This window comes from Salvelinus alpinus, chromosome 21 (genome assembly GCF_045679555.1).
Source record: "Salvelinus alpinus chromosome 21, SLU_Salpinus.1, whole genome shotgun sequence".
Taxonomy (NCBI): domain Eukaryota; kingdom Metazoa; phylum Chordata; class Actinopteri; order Salmoniformes; family Salmonidae; genus Salvelinus; species Salvelinus alpinus.
This window is the reverse complement of record NC_092106.1, coordinates 35,369,125-35,393,466: the sequence shown is the minus strand read 5'-3', so window position 1 is coordinate 35,393,466 and position 24,342 is coordinate 35,369,125. Positions and strand designations below refer to the sequence as shown.

The window sequence follows — 24,342 nt, the reverse complement described above, 5'->3', positions numbered from 1 at the left end:
CAAGGGACAGTAAACGGGAGCTAGCCACTAGCAAGGGACAGTAAACAGGAGCTAGCCACTAGCAAGGGACAGTAAACGGGAGCTAGCCACTAGCAGTTCCAGTTTCAACTGTTCTGCCTGCGGTTATGGAACCCCTACCTGTCCCAGACCTGCTGTTTTCAACTCTTAATGATCGGCTATGAAAAGCCAACTGACATTTATTCCTGATTATTATTTGACCATGCTTGTCACTTATGAACATTTTGAACATCTTGGCCATGTTCTGTTATAATCTCCACCCGGCACAGCCAGAAGAGGACTGGCCACCCCTCATAGCCTGGTTCCTCTCTAGGTTTCTTCCTAGGTTTTGGCCTTTCTAGGGAGTTTTTTCTAGCCACCGTGCTTCTACACCTGCATTGCTTGCTGTTTGGGGTTTTAGGCTGGGTTTCTCTACAGCACTTCGAGATATTAGCTGATGTACGAAGGGCTATATAAAATAAACTTGATTTGATTTGATTTGATTTAGCAAGCGACAGTAAACGGGAGCTAGCCACTAGCAAGGGACAGTAAACGGGAGCTAGCCACTAGCAAGGGACAGTAAACGGGAGCTAGCCACTAGCAAGGGACAGTAAACGGGAGCTAGCCACTAGCAAGGGACAGTAAACGGGAGCTAGCCACTAGCCATGGGCATTAAAAGGGAGCTACAGTATTCACTAGCCAGGGGCAGTAAAAGAAGCTACAGTATTCACTAGTCAGGGGCAGTAAAATGAGCTACAGTAGTCACTAGCCAGGGGCAGTAAAATGAGCTACAGTAGTCACTAGCCAGGTGCAGTAAAATGAGCTACAGTATTCACTAGCCAGGTGCAGTAAAATGAGCTACAGTATTCACTAGCCAGGGGCAGTAAAAGAAACTACAGTATTCGCTAGCCAGGGGCAGTAAAATAAGCTACAGTATTCACTAGCCAGGGGCAGTAAAAGAAGCTACAGTATTCACTAGCCAGGGGCAGTAAAAGAAGCTACAGTATTCACTAGCCAGGGGCAGTAAAAGAAGCTACAGTATTCACTAGCCAGGTGCAGTAAAATGAGCTACAGTATTCACTAGCCAGGTGCAGTAAAATGAGCTACAGTATTCACTAGCCAGGTGCAGTAAAAGCCAGGTACCTCCTGCCACTAAAACTGATTTATCCTGACGGAACAGCTCATCTGCATGTCGTTAAGCAGGGATATCGTTCCCCCTGACGAGCGGGAGGCTCCACCTGTCCACAGGAGACGTGACCCAACTCCCCCTAGTCCTCCCTGCCAGGGGGTTGATGGGAGAATAATCACTCAGAGAGACACAGCTCTGAGATCACTGAGGATGTTATACTGCAGCATTAGTAACCCTGGGATACAGTACCTCTGTGTTTTCATATCAGCCTAGCCATGGGCATTTAATACAGCTGCAGGTGGATTCACCTTTGTCTTTAGAAAAATATGCTGTATTACGCTGTGCATGACATAATACAAAGACAAGCACACACAGACAATCTCTCTCGTGAAAAATCATTTCAGGGCCAGCGGTGAGAATGTTTGATTTAGTGGCCTTTGGTGTAACATTAAGGAAACAGACCTATTTCCATATTATTAAAACAATAACACATCTATAATGTTGGGCTCTACAGAAAGCTGCTCCTGTACTCATCTTTCCACAGCCTCAAAATGGTGGCCACGATAAATCTCCCCTTCCTCATCCTTACTCTCTCTACCCCTCCCACTAACTCTGGAGATGGGACCGTGTCTGTGCTGTCAAACGGTGGGGAGCAGGGAGAGACTTGTGGAGAGATAAGAAGAAATAGTGGTGTCTTCAGAGTAATACAGTGCAGGAGAGATGCAGCAGATTAGGGCCCAGTCGCAGCTTTATATTCCTCTAAATATATCAACAGCAGCATGTGTCACAGCCGCCACAGCCCCTGTTCCATCATCCCACAGAAAAACGAGACTCTGGGGCTACAGTCGACAGACCAGCCAAGCAGCCGTGTCAACCCTCTCTCCCTCTTTCCATGTCCCTCTTTTTATAGATACACTATATCTCTTCCTCCCCCTCTCTATTTCTCTCTCTCTGTCTCTCTCTAGATATGTCTCTTCCTCCCCCTCTCTATTTCTCTCTCTCTGTCTCTCTCTAGATATGTCTCTTCCTCCTTCAATAGATATACTGTTTCCCTTTTTCTCTTCCATTCTTCGTTCTATCCCTCCCAACTCAAAAAACACAGAACTGCTGCTTCATCCTGTCTATAGTATCAGCCATGTTCAGTATAGAGGACTTGTATGTCCTGTTCAGTCGGTATGAGAGACGCAGTAGGATACAGCCGTGCTGTTTCTGCTTCTCCAATGTCATGCCCTTCACATGTCTCTCTCCGACAGACGGCTGTAAAAGCTTTCAGTGAGTTGTAAAAATGGAAATGGTGCCTCCAGTCTGGAATGGAATATTCCATACGTGAAATGTATTCTAAATCTCTTATGGACATGGCACTCGCTGACGCTTTGTGTGAGCTCTCTCTGTCTGTCTCTCTCTCTCTCTCTCTCTCTCTCTCTCTCTCTCTCTCTCTCTCTCTCTCTCTCTCTCTCTCTCTCTCTCTCTCTCTCTCTCTCTCTCTCTCTCTCTCTCTCTCTCTCTCTCTCTCTCTCTCTCTCTCTCTCTCTCTCTCTCTCTCTCTCTCTCTCTCTCTCTCTCTCTCTCTCTCGCTCTCATAAACAGGACATCATTATGAATCAATAGTCAAAATGCAGTCTGTAACTGTAGGCAAACATAATTGTAAGACGTATTTATTATACTGAACAAAAATATAAACGATTTTACTGAGTTACAGCTCATAAAGGAAATCAGTCAATTTAAATAAATGAATCTATGGATTTCAAATGACTGGGCACACAAATACCCTCCCTTGGGCTAGAGACTTGTTGCAGGACACAGAGATTTTTTTTTTTTTACCTTTCTTATCTTTTTAATCACAAAACACACTGTTTCCACATAGATGGTGGCAGAACTGCCCTTTAAATTTGATATGTTACCTGATAAAGGGTCTGTGATCTTTTTAAATGACTGTGGAATGACAACTGAACATGCTTTTGTATTTAACATCTTTTTGTTTTGGAGAGCGATTTATTTCTGTGTTATATCCAAACCATTCCTCCGAGAGTGGCAGGAAACTGCATAAAATCAGGCAGATTTGAATCCTAATGAAGGGGGGAAGAAGTTCCAATACAGAATACCTTCTGTTCTGTCCACATGTCATTGTATCAGTACAGTATCTCACCTGTTACGGAGCTGTCTAGGTTGTCCATGCTGGACCCTGGCGTGTGCTCAATACCATAGAGAGGCCTGGACATCTCATAGCTGTCATCCTCCTCCTCTTCCTCATCCTCCTCATCAGGGATGTCAGTCTCCAGGTCAGACACCAGGGTGCTGGACACATACCCCACCGGAGGTGCGGGAGCCTGGGGAGGGGGGGGGGGGAGGGAGCCACCCTGCATGAGCCTGTCAGAGAGTCAGAGTAATATGGGTTATCATCATGCTACAGGTACACACCAAAACACAAAGACAGGAGAGGGTGGGCTGCTGGTGGGGGGACAGCAAGAGCTGGGAAGAGAACCAATGTCAAAAGACATCAAGAAAGACAAAGCTGTTGAATGAAAGACAGGATGACATAAAGAAGGAATCCGAGATAGACGAAAGGAACTGTCAAGCTAAATTTAGAAATTCTTTCAGATTCTGCCGCTTTGAATGAATTGGGACAATTCCACTAATTCTACGTCTCTCCTCCTTCCATGCCAACACAATGACCCTGTAATTGCAGTTGAAGAGGGTACAATGGGCCCGCTCTCTAGGCCTGTCGACACGAGGCTGTCACCCCTCAAGCAGCCACTCCGCTCCGCGCCCGCCTCACGTGGCTGACAGCCCCGTTTGTTTAAAGAGCGACGTAGTGTCTTTGAGGCGGTCTGCGGCGAGAGGGATTCTGATTCTGATGTAATTACTGGCTCTTTCCTGTTGTCAAAAGATGCTCTCAAACCCAATGCAGTCATTACCGGCTAACACCACAGCTCCTTCCTGACAAGTCTTCCCTATTCCCTCTACTGTAATGAATGGATGCCAGTCTCTCCCTCTTTCCCTCCCTTCATCCTTCGTTCTCTCCCTCTCTTCATCCTTTGTTCTCTACCTCTCTTCTGACAGGATGAAACACGGCCTTCATCTGCCGTGCATGAGCACCACAACAACGTTATGTGTAGCAGCATGGGTGTGGGATGCAGCCTTAACAAGTCAGAAGGGATAGTCATGTAAGTGGCAACACTGGGCCATTCAAATGACATGATTCATGAGCGTTTCTATTCTGCGCAACGCTGTCACTGTTTAGCTAAAATAACACCTAAATAAAACATTGAAGGGAGAAATAAATAGATAATGAAAGAAAAACACATCCAGCACAATATCCATAGTAGCCGTTCTCATATCACCCCATTTGAACCTTGTACTGTTTCTGTAGTATTCCCCTCCAGTGGGAGTAAGTACCATGTCTGTTTGGCCATGTCCAGTTGGTAGGCACGGGTGATCTCGTCTAGGTGGGCCTGGAGCATGGGCTGCAGCTCCTCCCGGGGAGAGGGCGTGAGGGTGGCCGTGGACTGCTGACCGAAGGACACCGCTGCTGGAGACGAGGCCACTCCACGCATGGGTGGGGTGGGGACCCTCTCTTCCTCCTCCTCTAGCTCATCCTCCATTCCCTGGTGGAGGTAGGTCTGCACGGGCATGGGAGGACCCCAGCCATCACTCTCATACCTGGGGTGGCCACACAAAGAGAGAGAGAAAGAGAGAGAGAGAGAGAGAGAGAGAGAGAGAGAGAGAGAGAGAGAGAGAGTTAGAGAGAGAGAGAGAGAGAGGGAGGAGGGGTAAGAGAACACTAGTCTGAAGAGACTAGACTGTCTCTTTTGGTGACGTGCCAGACTAGTGTGACCTTGTCAAACGTTCTAAAGGACTTCAGACTAGTGTGACCTTGTCAAATGTTCTAAAGGACTTCAGACTAGTGTGACCTTGTCAAAAGTTCTAAAGGACTTCAGACTAGTGTGACCTTGTCAAACGTTCTAAAGGACTTCAGACTAGTGTGACCTTGTCAAACATTCTAAAGGACTTCAGACTAGTGTGACCTTGTCAAACGTTCTAAAGGACTTCAGACTAGTGTGACCTTGTCAAACGTTCTAAAGGACTTCAGACTAGTGTGACCTTGTCAAACGTTCTAAAGGATTTCAGACTAGTGTGACCTGGTCAAACGTTCTAAAGGACTTCAGACTAGTGTGACCTTGTCAAATGTTCTAAAGGACTTCAGACTAGTGTGACCTTGTCAAACGTTCTAAAGGACTTCAGACTAGTGTGACCTTGTCAAACGTTCTAAAGGACTTCAGACTAGTGTGACCTTGTCAAACATTCTAAAGGACTTCAGACTAGTGTGACCTTGTCAAACGTTCTAAAGGACTTTAGACTAGTGTGACCTTGTCAAACTTTCTAAAGGACTTCAGACTAGTGTGACCTTGTCAAACATTCTAAAGGTCTTCAGACTAGTGTGACCTTGTCAAACATTCTAAAGGACTTCAGACTAGTGTGACCTTGTCAAACATTCTAAAGGACTTCAGACTAGTGTGACCTTGTCAAACGTTCTAAAGGACTTCAGACTAGTGTGACCTTGTCAAACATTCTAAAGGACTTCAGACTAGTGTGACCTTGTCAAAAGTTCTAAAGGACTTCAGACTAGTGTGACCTTGTCAAAGGTTCTAAAGGACTTCAGACTAGTGTGACCTTGTCAAAGGTTCTAAAGGACTTCAGACTAGTGTGACCTTGTCAAACATTCTAAAGGATTTCAGACTAGTGTGACCTTGTCAAACGTTCTAAAGGACTTCAGACTAGTGTGACCTTGTCAAACGTTCTAAAGGACTTCAGACTAGTGTGACCTTGTCAAACGATCTAAAGGACTTCAGACTAGTGTGACCTTGTCAAACGTTCTAAAGGACTTCAGACTAGTGTGACCTTGTCAAACGTTCTAAAGGACTTCAGACTAGTGTGACCTTGTCAAACGTTCTAAAGGACTTCAGACTAGTGTGACCTTGTCAAACATTCTAAAGGACTTCAGACTAGTGTGACCTTGTCAAAAGTTCTAAAGGACTTCAGACTAGTGTGACCTTGTCAAAGGTTCTAAAGGACTTCAGACTAGTGTGACCTTGTCAAAGGTTCTAAAGGATTTCAGACTAGTGTGACCATGTCAAACGTTCTAAAGGACTTCAGACTAGTGTGACCTTGTCAAACTTTCTAAAGGACTTCAGACTAGTGTGACCTTGTCAAACGTTCTGAAGGACTTCAGACTAGTGTGACCTTGTCAAACATTCTAAAGGACTTCAGACTAGTGTGACCTTGTCAAAGGACTTTGTACATACGAGTAATGGAGCAGTGGAGGGAGTGAGGTTTTAATTTCCCATAACGGCGCTTATACATGCTGAAATAACACTAGTCGTAAAGAAAATGTTAATTAAAGGAATTTGTCAGTGCACACTCCATAGGACATAACAGTTTAAATCTGTGGTCATTAGGAGGCTCAGATTTACAGTGCAGAGGACTCCTCATTTGCCAGATAGCCTATTAAACCAGATGAGTGTCCCAGACTGAAGATGAAGGTTAGAGGACAGCACACCTCAACTAGGCAGACACACAGTTAAATGAGATAGTATGTGTGAGTGAATCTATTTTGGGATACAACTAACATTTTTAGCTTACACCTCCCCTGACTAAAGGCAGACTTTACATGAAGGAACCGGACGCCTGACAGTCTGCTAACAATAACAGTTGCTTGAGGGTAATTTGGTGGGAAAAGAGCAGAGAGAGGCTAGGCAACGTGGAAAAGAGAAAATAGTTTGAGTAAAATGTTTCCCTCATACTCAGTTAGTGGAGAGAGCTCACTGTGGAATCTCTCTATTTTTATCTCTGTTTTGGGTCGTTCCCTCTCTCCCAGCTTGAAACAATGTAGTCCTGACATTCTTTCCCTCAGAAAGAGAATCAGCAGAATAGATTGATTTGTCAATCCCGCTTGCCGCAGGAGACTGCAATGGTTAAACAATGCACTCATGAAGTTTCTCCCTCAGATAAAAATATGGGATGAGCAGATAGATTGATGTGAAACCGTCTCTGTCCATCCTGCCTGCCTGGGGAGACAGTAACATACAGATCCCTCTACTTCTCTGGTGTAATTAGCCAGAGAGGAACAGCTAGCCAGGAGCACGACAATGTCCTATAATAACACACAGTAGTTGGTGGGATTCTACTTGAACTCAACAGTGTACTGTATATACATGTAAAAGCTAATGTTGTCCCCTAATCCCCTATTAGGAGTAACTGTCTCACTTTCGGCAAAGCCTGAATGAAGGATCAGACAATGATAGATACATATAATTGTTCTAATCAGTGTGGTAGAATCTAGTTGGACTGTATGGGCAGAGTGGGGACTGTTTTGCATCTCCATGGATGTATGGAGTGTATGTTATGGTGGGTGTGGCTCGTACCCTCCTCCTTCATAGTGCTCGTTGGGGTAGTGGTCCATCTCGGTGCCAGGGAGAGGGTGTACAGGTGGAGGGGGCAGGGGCACGTTGGCCCAGCTGGAGCCGTTAGCCTTGGTGGGTTTGGCGCCAACCTTGGCCTTCTTCTTCTTACCCCCCTTACCACCTATGAACAGCAGAGATGGAGCGAGTTAGAACGATTGACTCAGACAACATGAAGAATTCAATTACTAGAAAAATCTATAAAACCATATAACATGGGTGGCTATGTGAAGTATTCACTGTCAGTCTAACAAACAGATATTGCCAACAGAAATCGATTGAACATATAAAGCTGAACATTCCTTCATTTCGAAACAGGTCATTTCAAACAGGTCATCTCCTTCTAAAAGTCACCCACATTCTCAAACAAACGGATTCAATGAGCCATGCCTGTCAGCAGCCTCACATAGAAGAACCTCAAGGACAAGTAATGAAAAGTGTGCTTCCATTGATTGATTTGCTGAAAGGCCTCAAATCTCCATAGAAACAGGGAGAGAGCAGCAGTAAAGAAGCAGAGGGTAGACCCCGGTCCTCCAGCCATCCCTTAGTGTCCCCGTTTCACTAGAGGTGTGGGTCCACAATGAAATATCTCACTAGAGGTGTGGGTCCACAATGAAATCTCTCACTTCAGAACATCATCATAATGAATGGGTCCGTGGCGTCTGTGTGGCCATAATAGAATTCACTGAGAGTCTATTACACTGTCATTGATTTGATTACGCAAGAGAGAGAGAGAAAGAGAGAGCTCCCCTTCCCCATCCATTTCCCCTCACACCCCTCTGAGACTGGATTCTCCTCTGCTCTGCCCCATCCATCTTTATAAATCTGCCAGCCAGGCCTACGTCTAGATTGGGGTTTAAATTATTTGGTGACAGTGAGGGTGGGGTGGGGGGGCTCTCTTTATCTCAGGTGATCTTTGACATCTAAAGCCCACTGTTATCTTTCTCAGTTGTCCTCAGTGTGGTCCGCAGGCCTCAGATCACTTGTCCTAGACAGGAAAAGGCTGCAGGCTGCGTGTTTTCCCTATATAGAGGACATACGAGCATGAGTCCCCTATACAGAGGACATATGAGCACAAGTCCCCAATATAGAGGACATATGAGCACAAGTCCCCAATATAGAGGACATATGAGCACAAGTCCCCAATATAGAGAACATATGAGCACAAGTCCCCAATATAGAGGACATATGAGCACAAGTCCCCTATATAGAGAACATATGAGCACAAGTCCCCAATATAGAGGACATATGAGCACAAGTCCCCTATATAGAGAACATATGAGCATGAGTCCCTATATAGACGACATATGAGCATGAGTCTTTTTGTCTGTTCATTTCCAAACTGTCCTTGAAATGAAGATAACATATCTATGACCATTGCATGTGTGAGTTTGTGTATTTGTGATATGAGCATTGCATGTGTGTCTGAGGACTGAGAGAACTGGGAGATAAACTGAGTTTGGAGTCCTTTCTAGGAATCCACATTTGTGGCAGACTCCACTATCAGTTTGCCAACGGACACCTCACATCTCAATCCAGAAAATACTCCCCAGTTGACATCGCCAGCCACACATACAGGCTAGTGAAAACCATCCTTGGAGGCCTCTTGTGTACACTTGTATCTGTCATCTGTTGGTTAACCCTCACTGCCAAAGGCCTATAATCACGTTGCTCAGAGCCACAAAAAAGCAACATTTCAGGGAACCCTACATCTTGTGCCATGCAACACCATGTAATCTAATAGACTGTCCAGACAAGGACATGGCTACAAATTAGCTCAATGTCATCAAAAAAGACTGTCCATCAACACTCAGGGATATTTTGGGAAATGCATCTCTATGATCCAGTACGGATGAGGTCAGAGACAGAGAAAATACAGCATATTGCTTTAGCAGTAGATGGAGAATTTAGTTATTTCACCATTTTCCCTATAAGATTTTAGCTGTTCCCGGGCAGAAATGTTCCCGTCAAAGATGATTGGATTGCAACAATGTTGCAGCAGAACATGAGAGATATTAGGACTGGGAGGAGGATAGTCTGATAAAGACTGGGAGTAATAAACTAACAACAGTAAGCCCAGGGCAGGAAGTACACTATGAAAGTAATTGGGTTTCCTAATCGTTCCTCTGGGCGACGCTCGACTTTTCCCAATAAATGGCAAGCTGGCATGATTGCTCAATCACCCCGAGTCCCTCCTCACCGGAGCAGGCATCAATACTGTAAATGAGCCTCTGCCATGGAGGGAATAACGGCTGACACTGATGTTACAATCAGAAGCACCAACATATGAAAAATACAAAGAAAGCATTGGCTAGGAGCTACACAGGAAGTAGATATCAGACCCATCTATCGCTGACAAACACTGGGCCTGTCTTCAAAAGGAACTACCACCATATTTAGATGTGGAGCTGGGTATTTATACCGCCTGGTTTGGGCGCTTCCTCCCAGCATATAACTTTGGGGCCAAGCAGAGCCGAGCAGACTTGAGCTGCCTCTGTTTTTATTGGGTGCCTCAGCGCTGAGTGAGAGACACAGGCAGAGCCTCAGAATGGAGTCCAGAAGGAAGGACTCCACATCCAGATTTAAACATAGCACTGAGAGAATAGATCAGACTGGGTTTTCAGGGAAGGAGGTGGATGGGCGTTTCTTAGAATACCTGAGTAACACTGTATTATGGGCTTATAATAATTGTAGAGAGGAAAGTCGCGCTATCTGACTTAAGACACATAGGGGTTACCATGCTGGACAGATAACTAGCAAGTGTGCCTATTTGTGAAATCATCCCAATATATTTGGTATGTGGGTGGGTGATGCAGCAGACTAGATCATCAGCACTGACGCCCCTACAGCCCTGAGCCATGTAGCTCATTAGGAGTGGGGTAGTATATAATTGGAGGAGAGGGGGGGAGTAGGTATGGATGACACCACTCCAAGAACAGTGAGAACATAACCCTTCTCCTGGGCTCCGGAATGAGATAATACAGGGATCATGGAGCTCACTAGCCAGCTATCTCTTCTCCTCTCCTCCTCTCTCCGCTCCTCCTCCAGTACTGTAGATTTTAATGATCAACACCCCCACATCCCCAGTGGAGACCCACGCAACCATGAAAGCTGCTCCATTTCTGTTCCTCTTCATCTGGTTCCTATCTCAGACCTAACGTTCATTATTTCCTCCCGAGCTTGTTGAAGCGAAGCACTGTGCTACCTACCTCTTTTAACTTCTTTCCTTTTCAAACGTCTTGTGATTCATTAGTTGACTTCAAAACATCAAGTGTAGTAAAGTTTCCTTCATTGTCACCCAAACTCTTGCCATTGTAGTTCTATAGTCTGTTGTAGCTCAGTTGGTAGATCATGGGGCTTGCAACACCAGGGTTGTGGGTTTGATTCCCATGGTGGACCAGTATGAAAATGTACGCACTCACTACTGTAAGTCACTCTGGATAAAAGCGTCGCTAAACGACTAAAACGTAACATGTATAACTATAAGGTTATTCTGTCAGAACTCTGTTGTGTATTTCTGTAGGGTTTAGTACTCGTAGAGAAACATTTTGGCATTTAGAGAGATAAGCCACAGACGGATAGAGATAAGTCATCTAAACGAGATGAATGCATATTTAATAAGATGCTGTTTCAATTAAACCAGGGCACTTGTGTACAGCATGCCTCACAGTACACAATACATCTCTGTAGTTATATAATTTCTTAAGGCCATCCACGGAGGGGGAAGTGCAAGGGCACAGTCCCAATTGAATTCCTATACAGGTGAATCCAATTAGTAGGACATATATGCTTTAAATCTCAGACATTTCAATGAAAAATATCCTGAGGCTACCAAATGAAATACACATTAGCTTAACATAATCAACAGCTTCTTGTCCCCTGGTCTCTCTGTGTTTATGCAAATACTCTCTCTCTCTCTCTCTCTCTCTCTCTCTCTCTCTCTCTCTCTCTCTCTCTCTCTCTCTCTCTCTCTCTCTCTCTCTCCCTCTCTCTCCCTCTCTCTCTCTCTCTCTCTCTCTCTCTCTCTCTCTCTCTCTCTCTCTCTCTCTCTCTCTCTCTCTCTCTCTCTCTCTCTCTCTCTCTCTCTCTCTGTATATATATATATGAAACTGGTGCCATTCCTCTCCTGTGCCATCTCTCCCTCTCTACATCCAGCAGAGTGACTGACTGTTGACCTGGCTGAAGATGTGACCACTCCAGACTGCCTCTCCTTTCCAGCCTAATGTCTGCCAGCCCAGTGCATTGGATAAGAGACCAGAGAGGAGGTAAGGGGAGAGGATAGGAGGGGAGGTAGAGAGTGGCCTATAAAATTATCACTACATGGGTTTTACTGTCGTCAGTAACCAATAGAAGAAGAGGGAAAATGGGAGGCAATCTCGGCACTTTAGTCAGCCAAGCGTCTCAGATGGCGTGTGTGTGTGTGTGTGTGTGTGTGTGTGTGTGTGTGTGTGTGTGTAGTCTCACAATGCACCACTCCAACTGTCTGAAGGAGTCCCCTTGCCCCAATTCTCATCTGCTCTCTAGCTCCTGGTGAGAGACCGAGCCTGTTACAAGGCCCAGCCGTGATGGAGTAAGCCCAGCTAGGACGCCTGGAGCCCTATTCTAATAGCCAAAATCCCCATTGCATGTATCTATGGCATCATTGCTGCACATAACACTAAAACCTCTAGATCGCACATGTCAACGATCGTTTACTTGAAATGAGTTGTGAGTATTAGCAGCAGGAGCAAAGTAACAGTGGTGAGGGGGAGGAGTGGGATAATAAAGACCTCCCTTAGTCGTTGGGTTTTGCACATGCAAAAGAGATCAATAAAGCAATTAACAAGTCAATCAATGATACAGTCGATTAAATGGCAGTCCATGAGGTATCCCAGAATGTTAAGGGGAGAAGGAAGAACAGTCAGATCCCTGCCTGCCACATCAGAAACCAACCTGATAGGCTGCCGCTTCGATCTGAGCTGGTGGTGCTGAAATCTTGTGATTGGTTGTGTGGCATTCTATTAGACAATCCCTCGGCCAATCGGTAGTCAGGAATGAAAAGGAGTGCTAGTGGGGTTAAAGGGCAAAAATATACAGTGGCATCAGGTGATTGGCTGAAGCACATGCAGAACATGCAGTTAGAGCATCAGGCAAGCAGTGGACATATCTCAATCACCCACACCTCATCTATCTATCTGGACACATGTCAATCACCCACACCTCTTCTATCTATCTGGACACATCTCAATCACCCACACCTCTTCTATCTATCTGGACATATCTCAATCACCCACACCTCATCTATCTATCTGGACACATCTCAATCACCCACACCTCTTCTATCTATCTGGACATATCTCAATCACCCACACCTCATCTATCTATCTGGACACATCTCAATCACCCACACCTCATCTATCTATCTGGACACATCTCAATCACCCACACCTCATCTATCTATCTGGACACATCTCAATCACCCACACCTCTTCTATCTATCTGGACATATCTCAATCACCCACACCTCATCTATCTATCTGGACACATCTCAATCACCCACACCTCATCTATCTATCTGGACATATCTCAATCACCCACACCTCTTCTAACTATCTGGACACATCTCAATCACACACACCTCTTCTATCTATCTGGACATATCTCAATCACCCACACCTCTTCTATCTATCTGGACATATCTCAATCACCCACACCTCTTCTATCTATCTGGACACATCTCAATCACCCACACCTCTTCTATCTATCTGGACACATCTCAATCACCCACACCTCTTCTATCTATCTGGACATATCTCAATCACCACACCTCTTCTATCTATCTGGACATATCTCAATCACCCACACCTCTTCTATCTATCTGGACACATCTCAATCACCCACACTTCTTCTAACTATCTGGACACATCTCAATCACCCACACCTCATCTATCTATCTGGACACATCTCAATCACCCACACCTCTTCTATCTATCTGGACATATCTCAATCACCCACACCTCATCTATCTATCTGGACACATCTCAATCACCCACACCTCATCTATCTATCTGGACACATCTCAATCACCCACACCTCATCTATCTATCTGGACACATCTCAATCACCCACACCTCTTCTATCTATCTGGACATATCTCAATCACCCACACCTCATCTATCTATCTGGACACATCTCAATCACCCACACCTCATCTATCTATCTGGACATATCTCAATCACCCACACCTCTTCTAACTATCTGGACACATCTCAATCACACACACCTCTTCTATCTATCTGGACATATCTCAATCACCCACACCTCTTCTATCTATCTGGACATATCTCAATCACCCACACCTCTTCTATCTATCTGGACACATCTCAATCACCCACACCTCTTCTATCTATCTGGACACATCTCAATCACCCACACCTCTTCTATCTATCTGGACATATCTCAATCACCACACCTCTTCTATCTATCTGGACATATCTCAATCACCCACACCTCTTCTATCTATCTGGACACATCTCAATCACCCACACTTCTTCTAACTATCTGGACACATCTCAATCACCCACACCTCTTCTATCTATCTGGACACATCTCAATCACCCACACCTCTTCTATCTATCTGGACATATCTCAATCACCCACACCTCTTCTATCTATCTGGACATATCTCAATCACCCACACCTCATCTATCTATCTGGACACATCTCAATCACCCACACCTCATCTATCTATCTGGACATATCTCAATCACCCTCACCTCTTCTAACTATCTGGACATATCTCAATCACCCACACCTCTTCTATCTATCTGGACATATCTCAATCACCCACACCTCTTCTATCTATCTGGACACATCTCAATCACCCACACTTCTTCTAACTATCTGGACACATCTCAATCACCCACACCTCTTCTATCTATCTGGACACATCTCAATCACCCACACCTCTTCTATCTATCTGGACATATCTCAATCACCCACACCTCTTCTATCTATCTGGACATATCTCAATCACCCACACCTCATCTATCTATCTGGACACATCTCAATCACCCACACCTCATCTATCTATCTGGACACATCTCAATCACCCACACCTCTTCTATCTATCTGGACACATCTCAATCACCCACACCTCTTCTATCTATCTGGACATATCTCAATCACCCACACCTCATCTATCTATCTGGACATATCTCAATCACCCACACCTCTTCTATCTATCTGGACATATCTCAATCACCCACACCTCTTCTATCTATCTGGACACATCTCAATCACCCACACCTCTTCTATCTATCTGGACACATCTCAATCACCCACACCTCTTCTATCTATCTGGACATATCTCAATCACCCACACCTCTTCTATCTATCTGGACATACCTCAATCACCCACACCTCTTCTATCTATCTGGACACATCTCAATCACCCACACCTCTTCTATCTATCTGGACACATCTCAATCACCCACACTTCTTCTAACTATCTGGACACATCTCAATCACCCACACCTCTTCTATCTATCTGGAATTATCTCAATCACCCACACCTCTTCTAACTACCTGGACATACCTCAATCACCCACACCTCTTCTAACTATCTATCTGGACACATCTCAATCACCCACACCTCTTCTATCTATCTGGACACATCTCAATCACCCACACCTCTTCTATCCATCTGGACATATCTCAATCACACACACCTCTTCTATCTATCTGAACACATCTCAATCACCCACACCTCTTCTATCTATCTGGACATAGCTCAATCACCCACACCCCTTCTAACTATCTGGACACATCTCAATCACCCACACCTCTTCTATCTATCTGGACACATCTCAATCACCCACACCTCTTCTATCCATCTGGACATATCTCAATCACACACACCTCTTCTATCTATCTGAACACATCTCAATCACCCACACCTCTTCTATCTATCTGGACATATCTCAATCACCCACACCCCTTCTAACTATCTGGACACATCTCAATCACCCACACCTCTTCTATCTATCTGAACATATCTCAATCACCCACACCTCTTCTATCCATCCATCTTGACATTCTCTCTCTCTTTCTCCCGAACCTCCCTCACCCATCCACCCATGGTCAGATTCACTCAGTGAAACATTTAGCCTTTGTTTGTGATGCATAACTTTTTTTAAATACGAGAACATGTTTTATATTGGAAGAAGGCAAATTGATTATTCATTTATGAGATGGGAGAGAAATCCACTTGTAGCAGGAGCAAGTCATTTATTGTAGCATTTTCTACAAATATAATCACATTTTACTTTTTAAAATAATGCAAGACAGAGAAAAGGATTGGGAATTCAGTTTCTAATAGTTATTACATTATGGGCACATTGTAAAAAATGATATAATGAATCTACTTTAAACCTCTAGAGAATGAGACCATGAATATGTATAAACAGCACCAGCATACTCATTAGTCCTGAAAAAAGAAACTCCACAAGGCTTTTAGAAAAGTCTTCTATCAAATCCATTATAATTGAGTTGGATTATTTTCTTAAATATTAGTTGTGCTAAAGAGGATAAGTAATTAGTTAGAACAGAGAGAGGGAAGTAACTTAATCCAAGGCTGGAGGAAACTGGTGCATTATTCTAGCTCCCTAGCCCTTTATCTGGTGTTTATTTAACCTTGGAAAGTGACCAAGACTGGAAAGAGTGAAGTATAGAAATAATGAGTATTAGAGTACAAACTGCTGTCACGTCACAGTAAACCTATGGCTTGTAAACAGGTGTCACGACTTCCGCCGAAGTCGGTCCCTCTCCTTGTTCGGGCGGCGGTCGACGTCACCGGCCTTCTAGCCATCACCGATCGACTTTTCATTTTCCATTTGTTTTGTCTTTGTTTTACACACCTGGTTTCAATTCCCCAATTATATGTTAATTATTTAACCCTCTGTTTTCCCCATGGTTTTGGTTTTATGTGTTTCGGTCCTATTGTGTGGGATTGGTATTACTACATGTATTTGGTAATTTTGAGTAAAGTTACTTTTATTACTCATCTCTGCTGTCCTGCGCCTGACTCCTCTGCACCAGTTACACCCAGACCTTTTACAACAGGGGTGAACTGGGGTATCATATGAAACATTCCGTGCTGATCTGTCACTCAGCAGTGATTTGTCCTGGGGTCATACACTCACAGTAGGAGGAGTGTGGCCATGATGGTTAGGGTTAATATAACACACTGTGTCTGTGTGTATGGCCATGTATCATAGGGCTGTGTTGAGCTGAGGGTATTTAGCATGGCAGGGAAATATGAGAAGTCTCAGCCTCTGTGTGACACACACACACACAGACACACACACACGCACACCCTTCCTCCTTCCAACACACACACACACACACACACACACACACACACACACACACACACACACACACACACACACACACACACACACACACACACACACACACACACACACACACACACACACACACACACACATACACACACACACACACACACACACACACACACACACTATCCACTCACTGTTGTTGCAGGAGTTCTTGTCGGGCAGGGAGTACCCCAGGTTGGCCATCTCCTGTTTGGCCTGGATGGAGGCCTTCCACTGGGCCTCGGGGAGGTCCACAGCCAGCTCATGGATACTACTGGAGTGGAGGATCTGTGTGGTGGCATAGGGGGTGGCTCCCTGGGAGCCCTGGCTGGGGCTGTTGTAGTTAGCCTTGGTGGTGAAGTCTATACTGCTATAGATGGCTCCGTCAGACAGCATGGTGCCGGTCTTATCCCCATTACTACTGGTGTCTGGAGGAGACACAGGGAGAGAGAATAGGGGTCAGTTTAGAAGGCTGTGGTGTGGGCTTCAATGACAAATACTGTATTCACATCAACTATAATCGCATTGTATTTTAATAAAAGGTAGAAAGGTAAAGTGACGTTAAGAGTCATTGATGAACAAGGCTGCATTACAGATCAGGAGTGGAGAGGTGTCTAACTATGCATCAGGTCAGAGTGACCCTGGGTTCAGTCAGGAACTGTCCCCGGGGTGTGAGGGGATTACCCTGAGCAGCTCAACACTTTGACATCAGCTCAGCTCTTAACATCCAGTTAAACATATTCATCTCATTGAAAAATCCATCCCCACTTATTCATGCATTCTAATTCCAGCCACTGACTCCTAACCCTGGGCCCCTCCCCCTCTCTCTCTCTCAATTCATGGGCTTTATTGGCATGGGAAACATATGTTAACATTGCCAAAGCAAGTGAAGTAGATAAAACAAAAGCGAAATAAACAATAAAAATTGTCACAAAAGTTCCAAAATAATAAAGGCAATTTAAATGTCATATTATGTGTAAATAGTTAAAGTACAAAAGGGAAAATAAATAACATTGTTGTATTTACAATGGTGTTTGTTCTTCACTGGTTGCCCTTTTCTTGTGGCAACAGGTCACAAATGGGAGTGTATAGGTATGGGAGTGTATCAAAATTGGGTTTGTTTTCTAATTCTATGTGGATCTGTGTAATCTGATGGAAATATGTGTCTCTAATATGGTCATACATTTGGCAGGAGGTTAGGAAGTGCCGCTCAGTTTCAACCTGTGTTTCAACCTGTGCACATAGTTTGTCTGCCTACGATAGCAGACCTTGCTTTCTCAATAGCAAGGCTCTTCTCACGAAGTCTGGCACCTAGTCAAAACAGGGTCTTTCCTATCTCTCCATCTCTTCTCTCTCACCTATCTCTCTCCTTTCTCTCTCCTCTCATCTCTCTCTCTCTCCTCTCTCTCCTTTCTCTCAGCTCTCTCCACTCTTTTCTCTCTCTGCTCTCCCCCAGTCTAATACATATACAGGCCCATAGAGGCTATACTGTTGGACAGGCCCTGATATCTCACCTCCTCGTCCAAAGTTACTAAGGTCATTGGGTCCACCGGAGCCACTGTTGACAGGCAGGCTGGTTGCAGGCCAGGAGTCAGCCAGCCACGGGTAGCCTGGGTCACCGGCATTCAGCAGGCCTGGTCGGCTAGGAGGAAACACAGGGTTGTTAGATATGGACAGTATACATAGTGTAGTTAGGAATGGTAATTGGTTATAGTTTTCTATGAATACTGTACGTCTTTGAATAAATCTCTGTTTAGTTTTATAAACAAGGCTCTCGTAAGCGAAAGTCAACCCTCACACTCTATCAAATATGTTACGTGTATTTTTGAATTATGTAAGCATTTCATGTTTCCTGACTAGATTGAGAAATAATGAATAAAACATGACAGGGAATCAGCAGGGAGCCAATATGAAGACATACATTCCAACATATGTTCTAATGCTAGTGTGTGTGTGTGTGTGTGTGTGTGTGTGGGGGGGGTGCGCCTCCAGTACTAATGAGATAATTCAAAGACAGGATGTATGGGCAGCATGTGCCTCTCCCTTAAAGTTGGATTTCCTTCAGGCAACGCCGCTCTGTATCTTTCCTTTCTCTTGCTGTGTCTTTGTCTCACTCTGACTCACAGATATTAATACACACACACACACACACACACACACACACACACACACACACACACACACACACACACACACACACACACACACACACACACACACACACACACACACACACACACACACACAGACACACACACACACACACACACACACACACATTAATACACACACATGCATTAATACACGCACACATTTAATACAGACACACACATTAATACACACACACATTAATACACACACATTATTACACACACACACACATTATTACACACACACATGCATTAATACACACACACACACATTAATACACACACATTATTACACACACACACACACACATTATTACACACACACACATGCATTAATACACACACACACACACACACACATTAATATACAAACACACACACACATGAATACACACACACATTAATACACACATACACATTAATACACACACATTAATACACACACATGCATTAATACACATACACACACAAACACATTAATACACACACACATTAACACACACACACGCACACACACTGTACACAAACTATACACACAGATACATGTACTGGATAGACACACGTCATTCTCCCTCCCCCACACATACTCACACATAACCTTGTTCATTAACATCCATTGCTCTCTGCTGTACTATCCCATCAACCCCTTCTGATGATGCCCAAACTGCCCCGGCCTTGATTAGCTCTCCTCCAGTCCCAGCCCTGAACCCTCTCCCTTTTCCCTCCTCTACCAGGTCAACTTGTGGGCTGCTGCAGCCTGTGGATGGATGGATGTATGGATGGGGGCTGGCTCCATTTAACAGGTGTTGGGAGTCACTCCCACAAGTGTGGGGGCCATAAAAATGTCCCATTAGGACTTGAACCTGTCACGGGTGACTGCTGGGAGGCCATTAGGGCCACTTTACTGTACAGTCACGTCTCAGCCTCGTTACCACGGGCAACACAGACGGAGCTACTGTAGATGAGAGATGAGAGATGGAGCTAAAATGCCTTTGTGTGTCAGTTCGTTGGTACCACACTAGTTTCCAATGGCTGAACCATAGAGATGGATTCATATTTCATACTGTGTGTACTGTAGTCTAGAAATGTATCAATGTCCAAGGTAAAGACAGGATGTAAAAGCAGTGCTGTTTGTCTACAGAAGCATCTGGCAGAGTGGAATGAGAGGTTGAACTGAGCTGTTCATCGTTTTGTTCAAGGTCTCCACAGCAGCAGCAAGCCTTTCTTCTCTTATCCCTGAGAAATAGCTGGCTGCCGCGGTCTGTCAAACAGGCAGTATCATGTGATCAACCGGATGGCTTCTGCTAGAGGGAAAATGGCACAATAACACCCCACTGCTAGTGCCCTGCAGTCTGTATCCCTGTCTCAGACACGCTCAGTGCTACATCCTAGCACCCTTTAAAGCCGCGCTGTGCCTCCTGCCTAACCGGACTTTTGTCTCTGCTTCAGTGAGGTAACGTGATGTGCTGGCCCTGGGGAGAGGAGGGGGAGGGGAGAGCCCCAGGACATGGCCAGGTAATGGGCGCTCTGCAGTCAGTCTCTCCCTCAGCCACAGAGCCACAGGTTCTAATGAGAAGAGCTGTTCCATGGAGGGGGACACCAAATGAACTGCAGCGCTGCAGAGACAGGAGGGAGGCGGGAGGCCCTGACAAGCTAAGAGCCCTCGCCGTGGTTCCTGAATGCCAAAACAGGCCCTCGGGGGGAAGGAGTCATTCAAATTGATGGCTGTGCATCAGACACTTTTTATAGGGTAATACATCTCAGCCCCTACCACCTCCCCTTCTGTTTCTCACTGGTACATTCCCCCACTCCGCCCCTTTCTTTCTCTCCCCCCAACCCATCTCTTTCTAAACCCCATTTTATTTTATTTCCCCCCCATATACCTCCTGCTTTCACCCCTCCTTTCCTCCCTCACTCTCAACATCTGTCAGCCTACAGTTTCCTGGCATTTGACAAAGAAAGAGAGAAATGGAGAGGGAGGGCCGTGTTCTCTCTTGTCGACTGCACCTACACTGCACCACGGAATACCTTGTATATAGAAAAATACTATACTACTGTCTCAGTACCAGACCTACAGCCCTACACACCCCTAATAACCCTCCACCATGCAGCACAGTGCAAAGACACCAGTAAGACCATTTGGAAGACAAGGTGTTGACACTGGAGATGGCTGCCTCGATAATTAGAATAAAAATTATTTATATTGGGAGTATTTGGTATATGGGTTCTATTGGGAGTATTTGGTATGTGGGTTCTATTGGGAGTATTTGGTATGTGGGTTCTATTGGGAGTATTTGGTATATGGCTGTTATGACTGTAGGGGGGAATGGTCATACGTCTTCTGGATCCTTGACAAGTTACTTTTAATCCTAGTTGAGTTCGGGGATTTATTGCAGCCTTGGCCAAGAAATGATTTGAATTTGTGCTATTTTCCTGTCAGACTTTTTGGCTGTTTGTTGTGAAAGGTAGCAAACCTGAGTAACCACCCAGGATGCCTGACGCGCGACGAGCCATAAACAAGCCAGACCAGAGATATTAATCCCAATGCAACTACATAAATAAGATGTGTTCACGCTCCGCATGCCTACTGCTCAATACTACCCCACTAAAAGCCTGCACATGAAATTACACTTAAGGCATGTTGAAACATGTATTTCCATTTGAGATGTCCGTTCATAGAGGATTCTGTCACTTAGCTCCTGAGTCCCGTGATGTAAAGGAATCTCCATAGCAACAGTGTTGGCAGAACCTGTTGGCGGCAGTGCTTAGTCCACTCTCTAAAGATCAGAATCTGCTCTGGCTAAAATATTGATCAGCGCTGTGATAGTTATTACTAGCTCCTAATTACCATCTCTCTAGTGACAGAGTGAGAAGGAATGGGTCCTTATCGCCTTTTATCATTTTCACATGAGCAACCAAAGTCAAGCCATCCAAGTCTACCAATCTGCAGCCTATTCATATTCCATTAATCATTTATTCTGTGATCGATTAAGTGATTTGTTCAGTCAGGACAATTTGGCAGCAGCCAATGAGGAGCTGGGAACAGACGTGACTCCATTTGCTATTGTCTAATTAATGCAATAAACATCCCAGGTAACACATGAACACATTTCCCTGTGATACTGGGAGGGTCACTCTCACTCTGCAGGGGCATATGGGGAAGCTGCAACATCTGGGCTTTGATGTGACCATAGTGACCAGGATCAGGGCTTTGATGTGACCATAGTGACCAGGATCAGGGCTTTGATGTGACCATAGTGACCAGGATCAGGGCTTTGATGTGACCATAGTGACCAGGATCAGGGCTTTGATGTGACCACAGTGACCAGGATCAGGGCTTTGATGTGACCACAGTGACCAGGATTAGGGCTTTGATGTGACCACAGTAACCAGGATTAGGGCTTTGATGTGACCACAGTGACCAGGATCAGGGCTTTGATGTGACCACAGTGACCAGGATCAGGGCTTTGATGTGACCACAGTGACCAGGATTAGGGCTTTGATGTGACCACAGTAACCAGGATTAGGGCTTTGATGTGACCACAGTGACCAGGATTAGGGCTTTGATGTGACCACAGTGACCAGGATCAAGACTTTCTGCTACTGTAGAAGCAGAGCTAGCTCCCGACTTAGTGCATCCTACCACTCTGGTGCTGTGTAGAAATGTCTCCCCCACTATGTCCTACCACTCTGGTGCTGTGTAGAAATGTCTCCCCCACTATGTCCTACCACTCTGGTGCTGTGTAGAAATGTCTCCCCCACTATGTCCTACCACTCTGGTGCTGTGTAGAAATGTCTCCCCCACTATGTCCTACCACTCTGGTGCTGTGTAGAAATGTCTCCCCCACTATGTCCTACCACTCTGGTGCTGTGTAGAAATATCTCCCCCACTATGTCCTACCACTCTGGTGCTGTGTAGAAATGTCTCCCCCACTATGTCCTACCACTCTGGTGCTGTGTAGAAATGTCTCCCCCACTATGTCCTACCACTCTGGTGCTGTGTAGAAATATCTCCCCCACTATGTCCTACCACTCTGGTGCTGTGTAGAAATATCTCCCCCACTATGTCCTATCACTCTGGTGCTGTGTAGAAATGTCTCCCCCACTATGTCCTACCACTCTGGTGCTGTGTAGAAATGTCTCCCCCACTATGTCCTATCACTCTGGTGCTGTGTAGAAATGTCTCCCCCACTATGTCCTACCACTCTGGTGCTGTGTAGAAATGTCTCCCCCACTATGTCCTACCACTCTGGTGCTGTGTAGAAATGTCTCACCCACTATGTCCTACCACTCTGGCGCTGTGTAGAAATGTCTCCCCCACTGACTTAAGCTATAGCAAATATAGTGCCACAGATACAGACCCCTCCAATCCCATCCGCCGGGGGTGAGAATCAGAACCACTTATGTGGAAAATTGAAGGAAAAACACTACAGCAAAAAATAGATGAGAAAAGACATGGCAAGTGGCGTGGTTAATTATTTGAGTGCTTGCTGGCGGCTCTCGCAGAAATATGAGCAGCATGCACATCGACACACTATACACACTATACACACACACACACACAGGCACACACATAAACACACAGACAATATACACACAAACAGAAAAACTAACTCACATACAGATACACAAAGTAGACTAAATACTGGAAAAACACACTCAGACAAACAGACTCTGAACTAGTTTAGAATCTCAGATGGAGTGTGTGAGCTCTGTGTGGATTTACCTATTTACTCAGGTGTGATAGAGCAGTAGACAGACAGAGGCGCTGGCTTCTCTGGGGAGCCTCCTGAATCCCTACAAAGGCTCAGTAACTGGTGTCATTGAGATGGGCCCCACTCTCTGTAACCGCTCTCTCTCACACACACACACACACACACACACACACACACACACACACACACACACACACACACACACACACACACACACACACACACAGAGCGAGCAGGCTGTGTGGGGTGCAGCAGGGGTACCTCCACACCTCTCCCCTGGGTAATTATTTTTACATTATTACATGTGCTCGGATCCCAGTTGCCTTGGCAAAGTGACAGGCAAATTTATCACTCCAGGGGGCTTCTGGGTTGCCGGCAGGGGAAGATAAATGATAAAATAAAAGCACTCTCTGCTTAAATTGTTTCTGCTAATTCTGTTGAGGAGATTTATGAGTCTGTCTGTTGATGCGTGAACGGAGATGTGTTAGGAATGTATGTTTGCACACAGGT

The 24,342-nt window shown here is 45.1% G+C and overlaps 1 protein-coding gene across 5 annotated transcripts in view; it reads right to left on the bottom strand.

Moving 5' to 3' along the window:
- Window positions 1-24,342, bottom strand: part of LOC139548283 (roundabout homolog 2-like) — a 619,120-nt gene that overhangs the window by 15,113 nt on the left and 579,665 nt on the right. For 3 of the 5 annotated variants that reach the window (XM_071357861.1, XM_071357863.1, XM_071357860.1), the window contains 6 exons: window positions 18,482-18,609; window positions 17,123-17,395; window positions 12,517-12,630; window positions 7,549-7,708; window positions 4,523-4,786; window positions 3,273-3,493 (listed from right to left, as the gene is read on the bottom strand). In XM_071357861.1, the coding sequence (XP_071213962.1) occupies window positions 3,273-3,493; window positions 4,523-4,786; window positions 7,549-7,708; window positions 12,517-12,630; window positions 17,123-17,395; window positions 18,482-18,609 (1,160 nt within the window). The remainder of the gene's footprint in view (window positions 1-3,272; window positions 3,494-4,522; window positions 4,787-7,548; window positions 7,709-12,516; window positions 12,631-17,122; window positions 17,396-18,481; window positions 18,610-24,342) is intronic. The other 2 variants (XM_071357862.1, XM_071357864.1) reach the window with 1 other exon arrangement.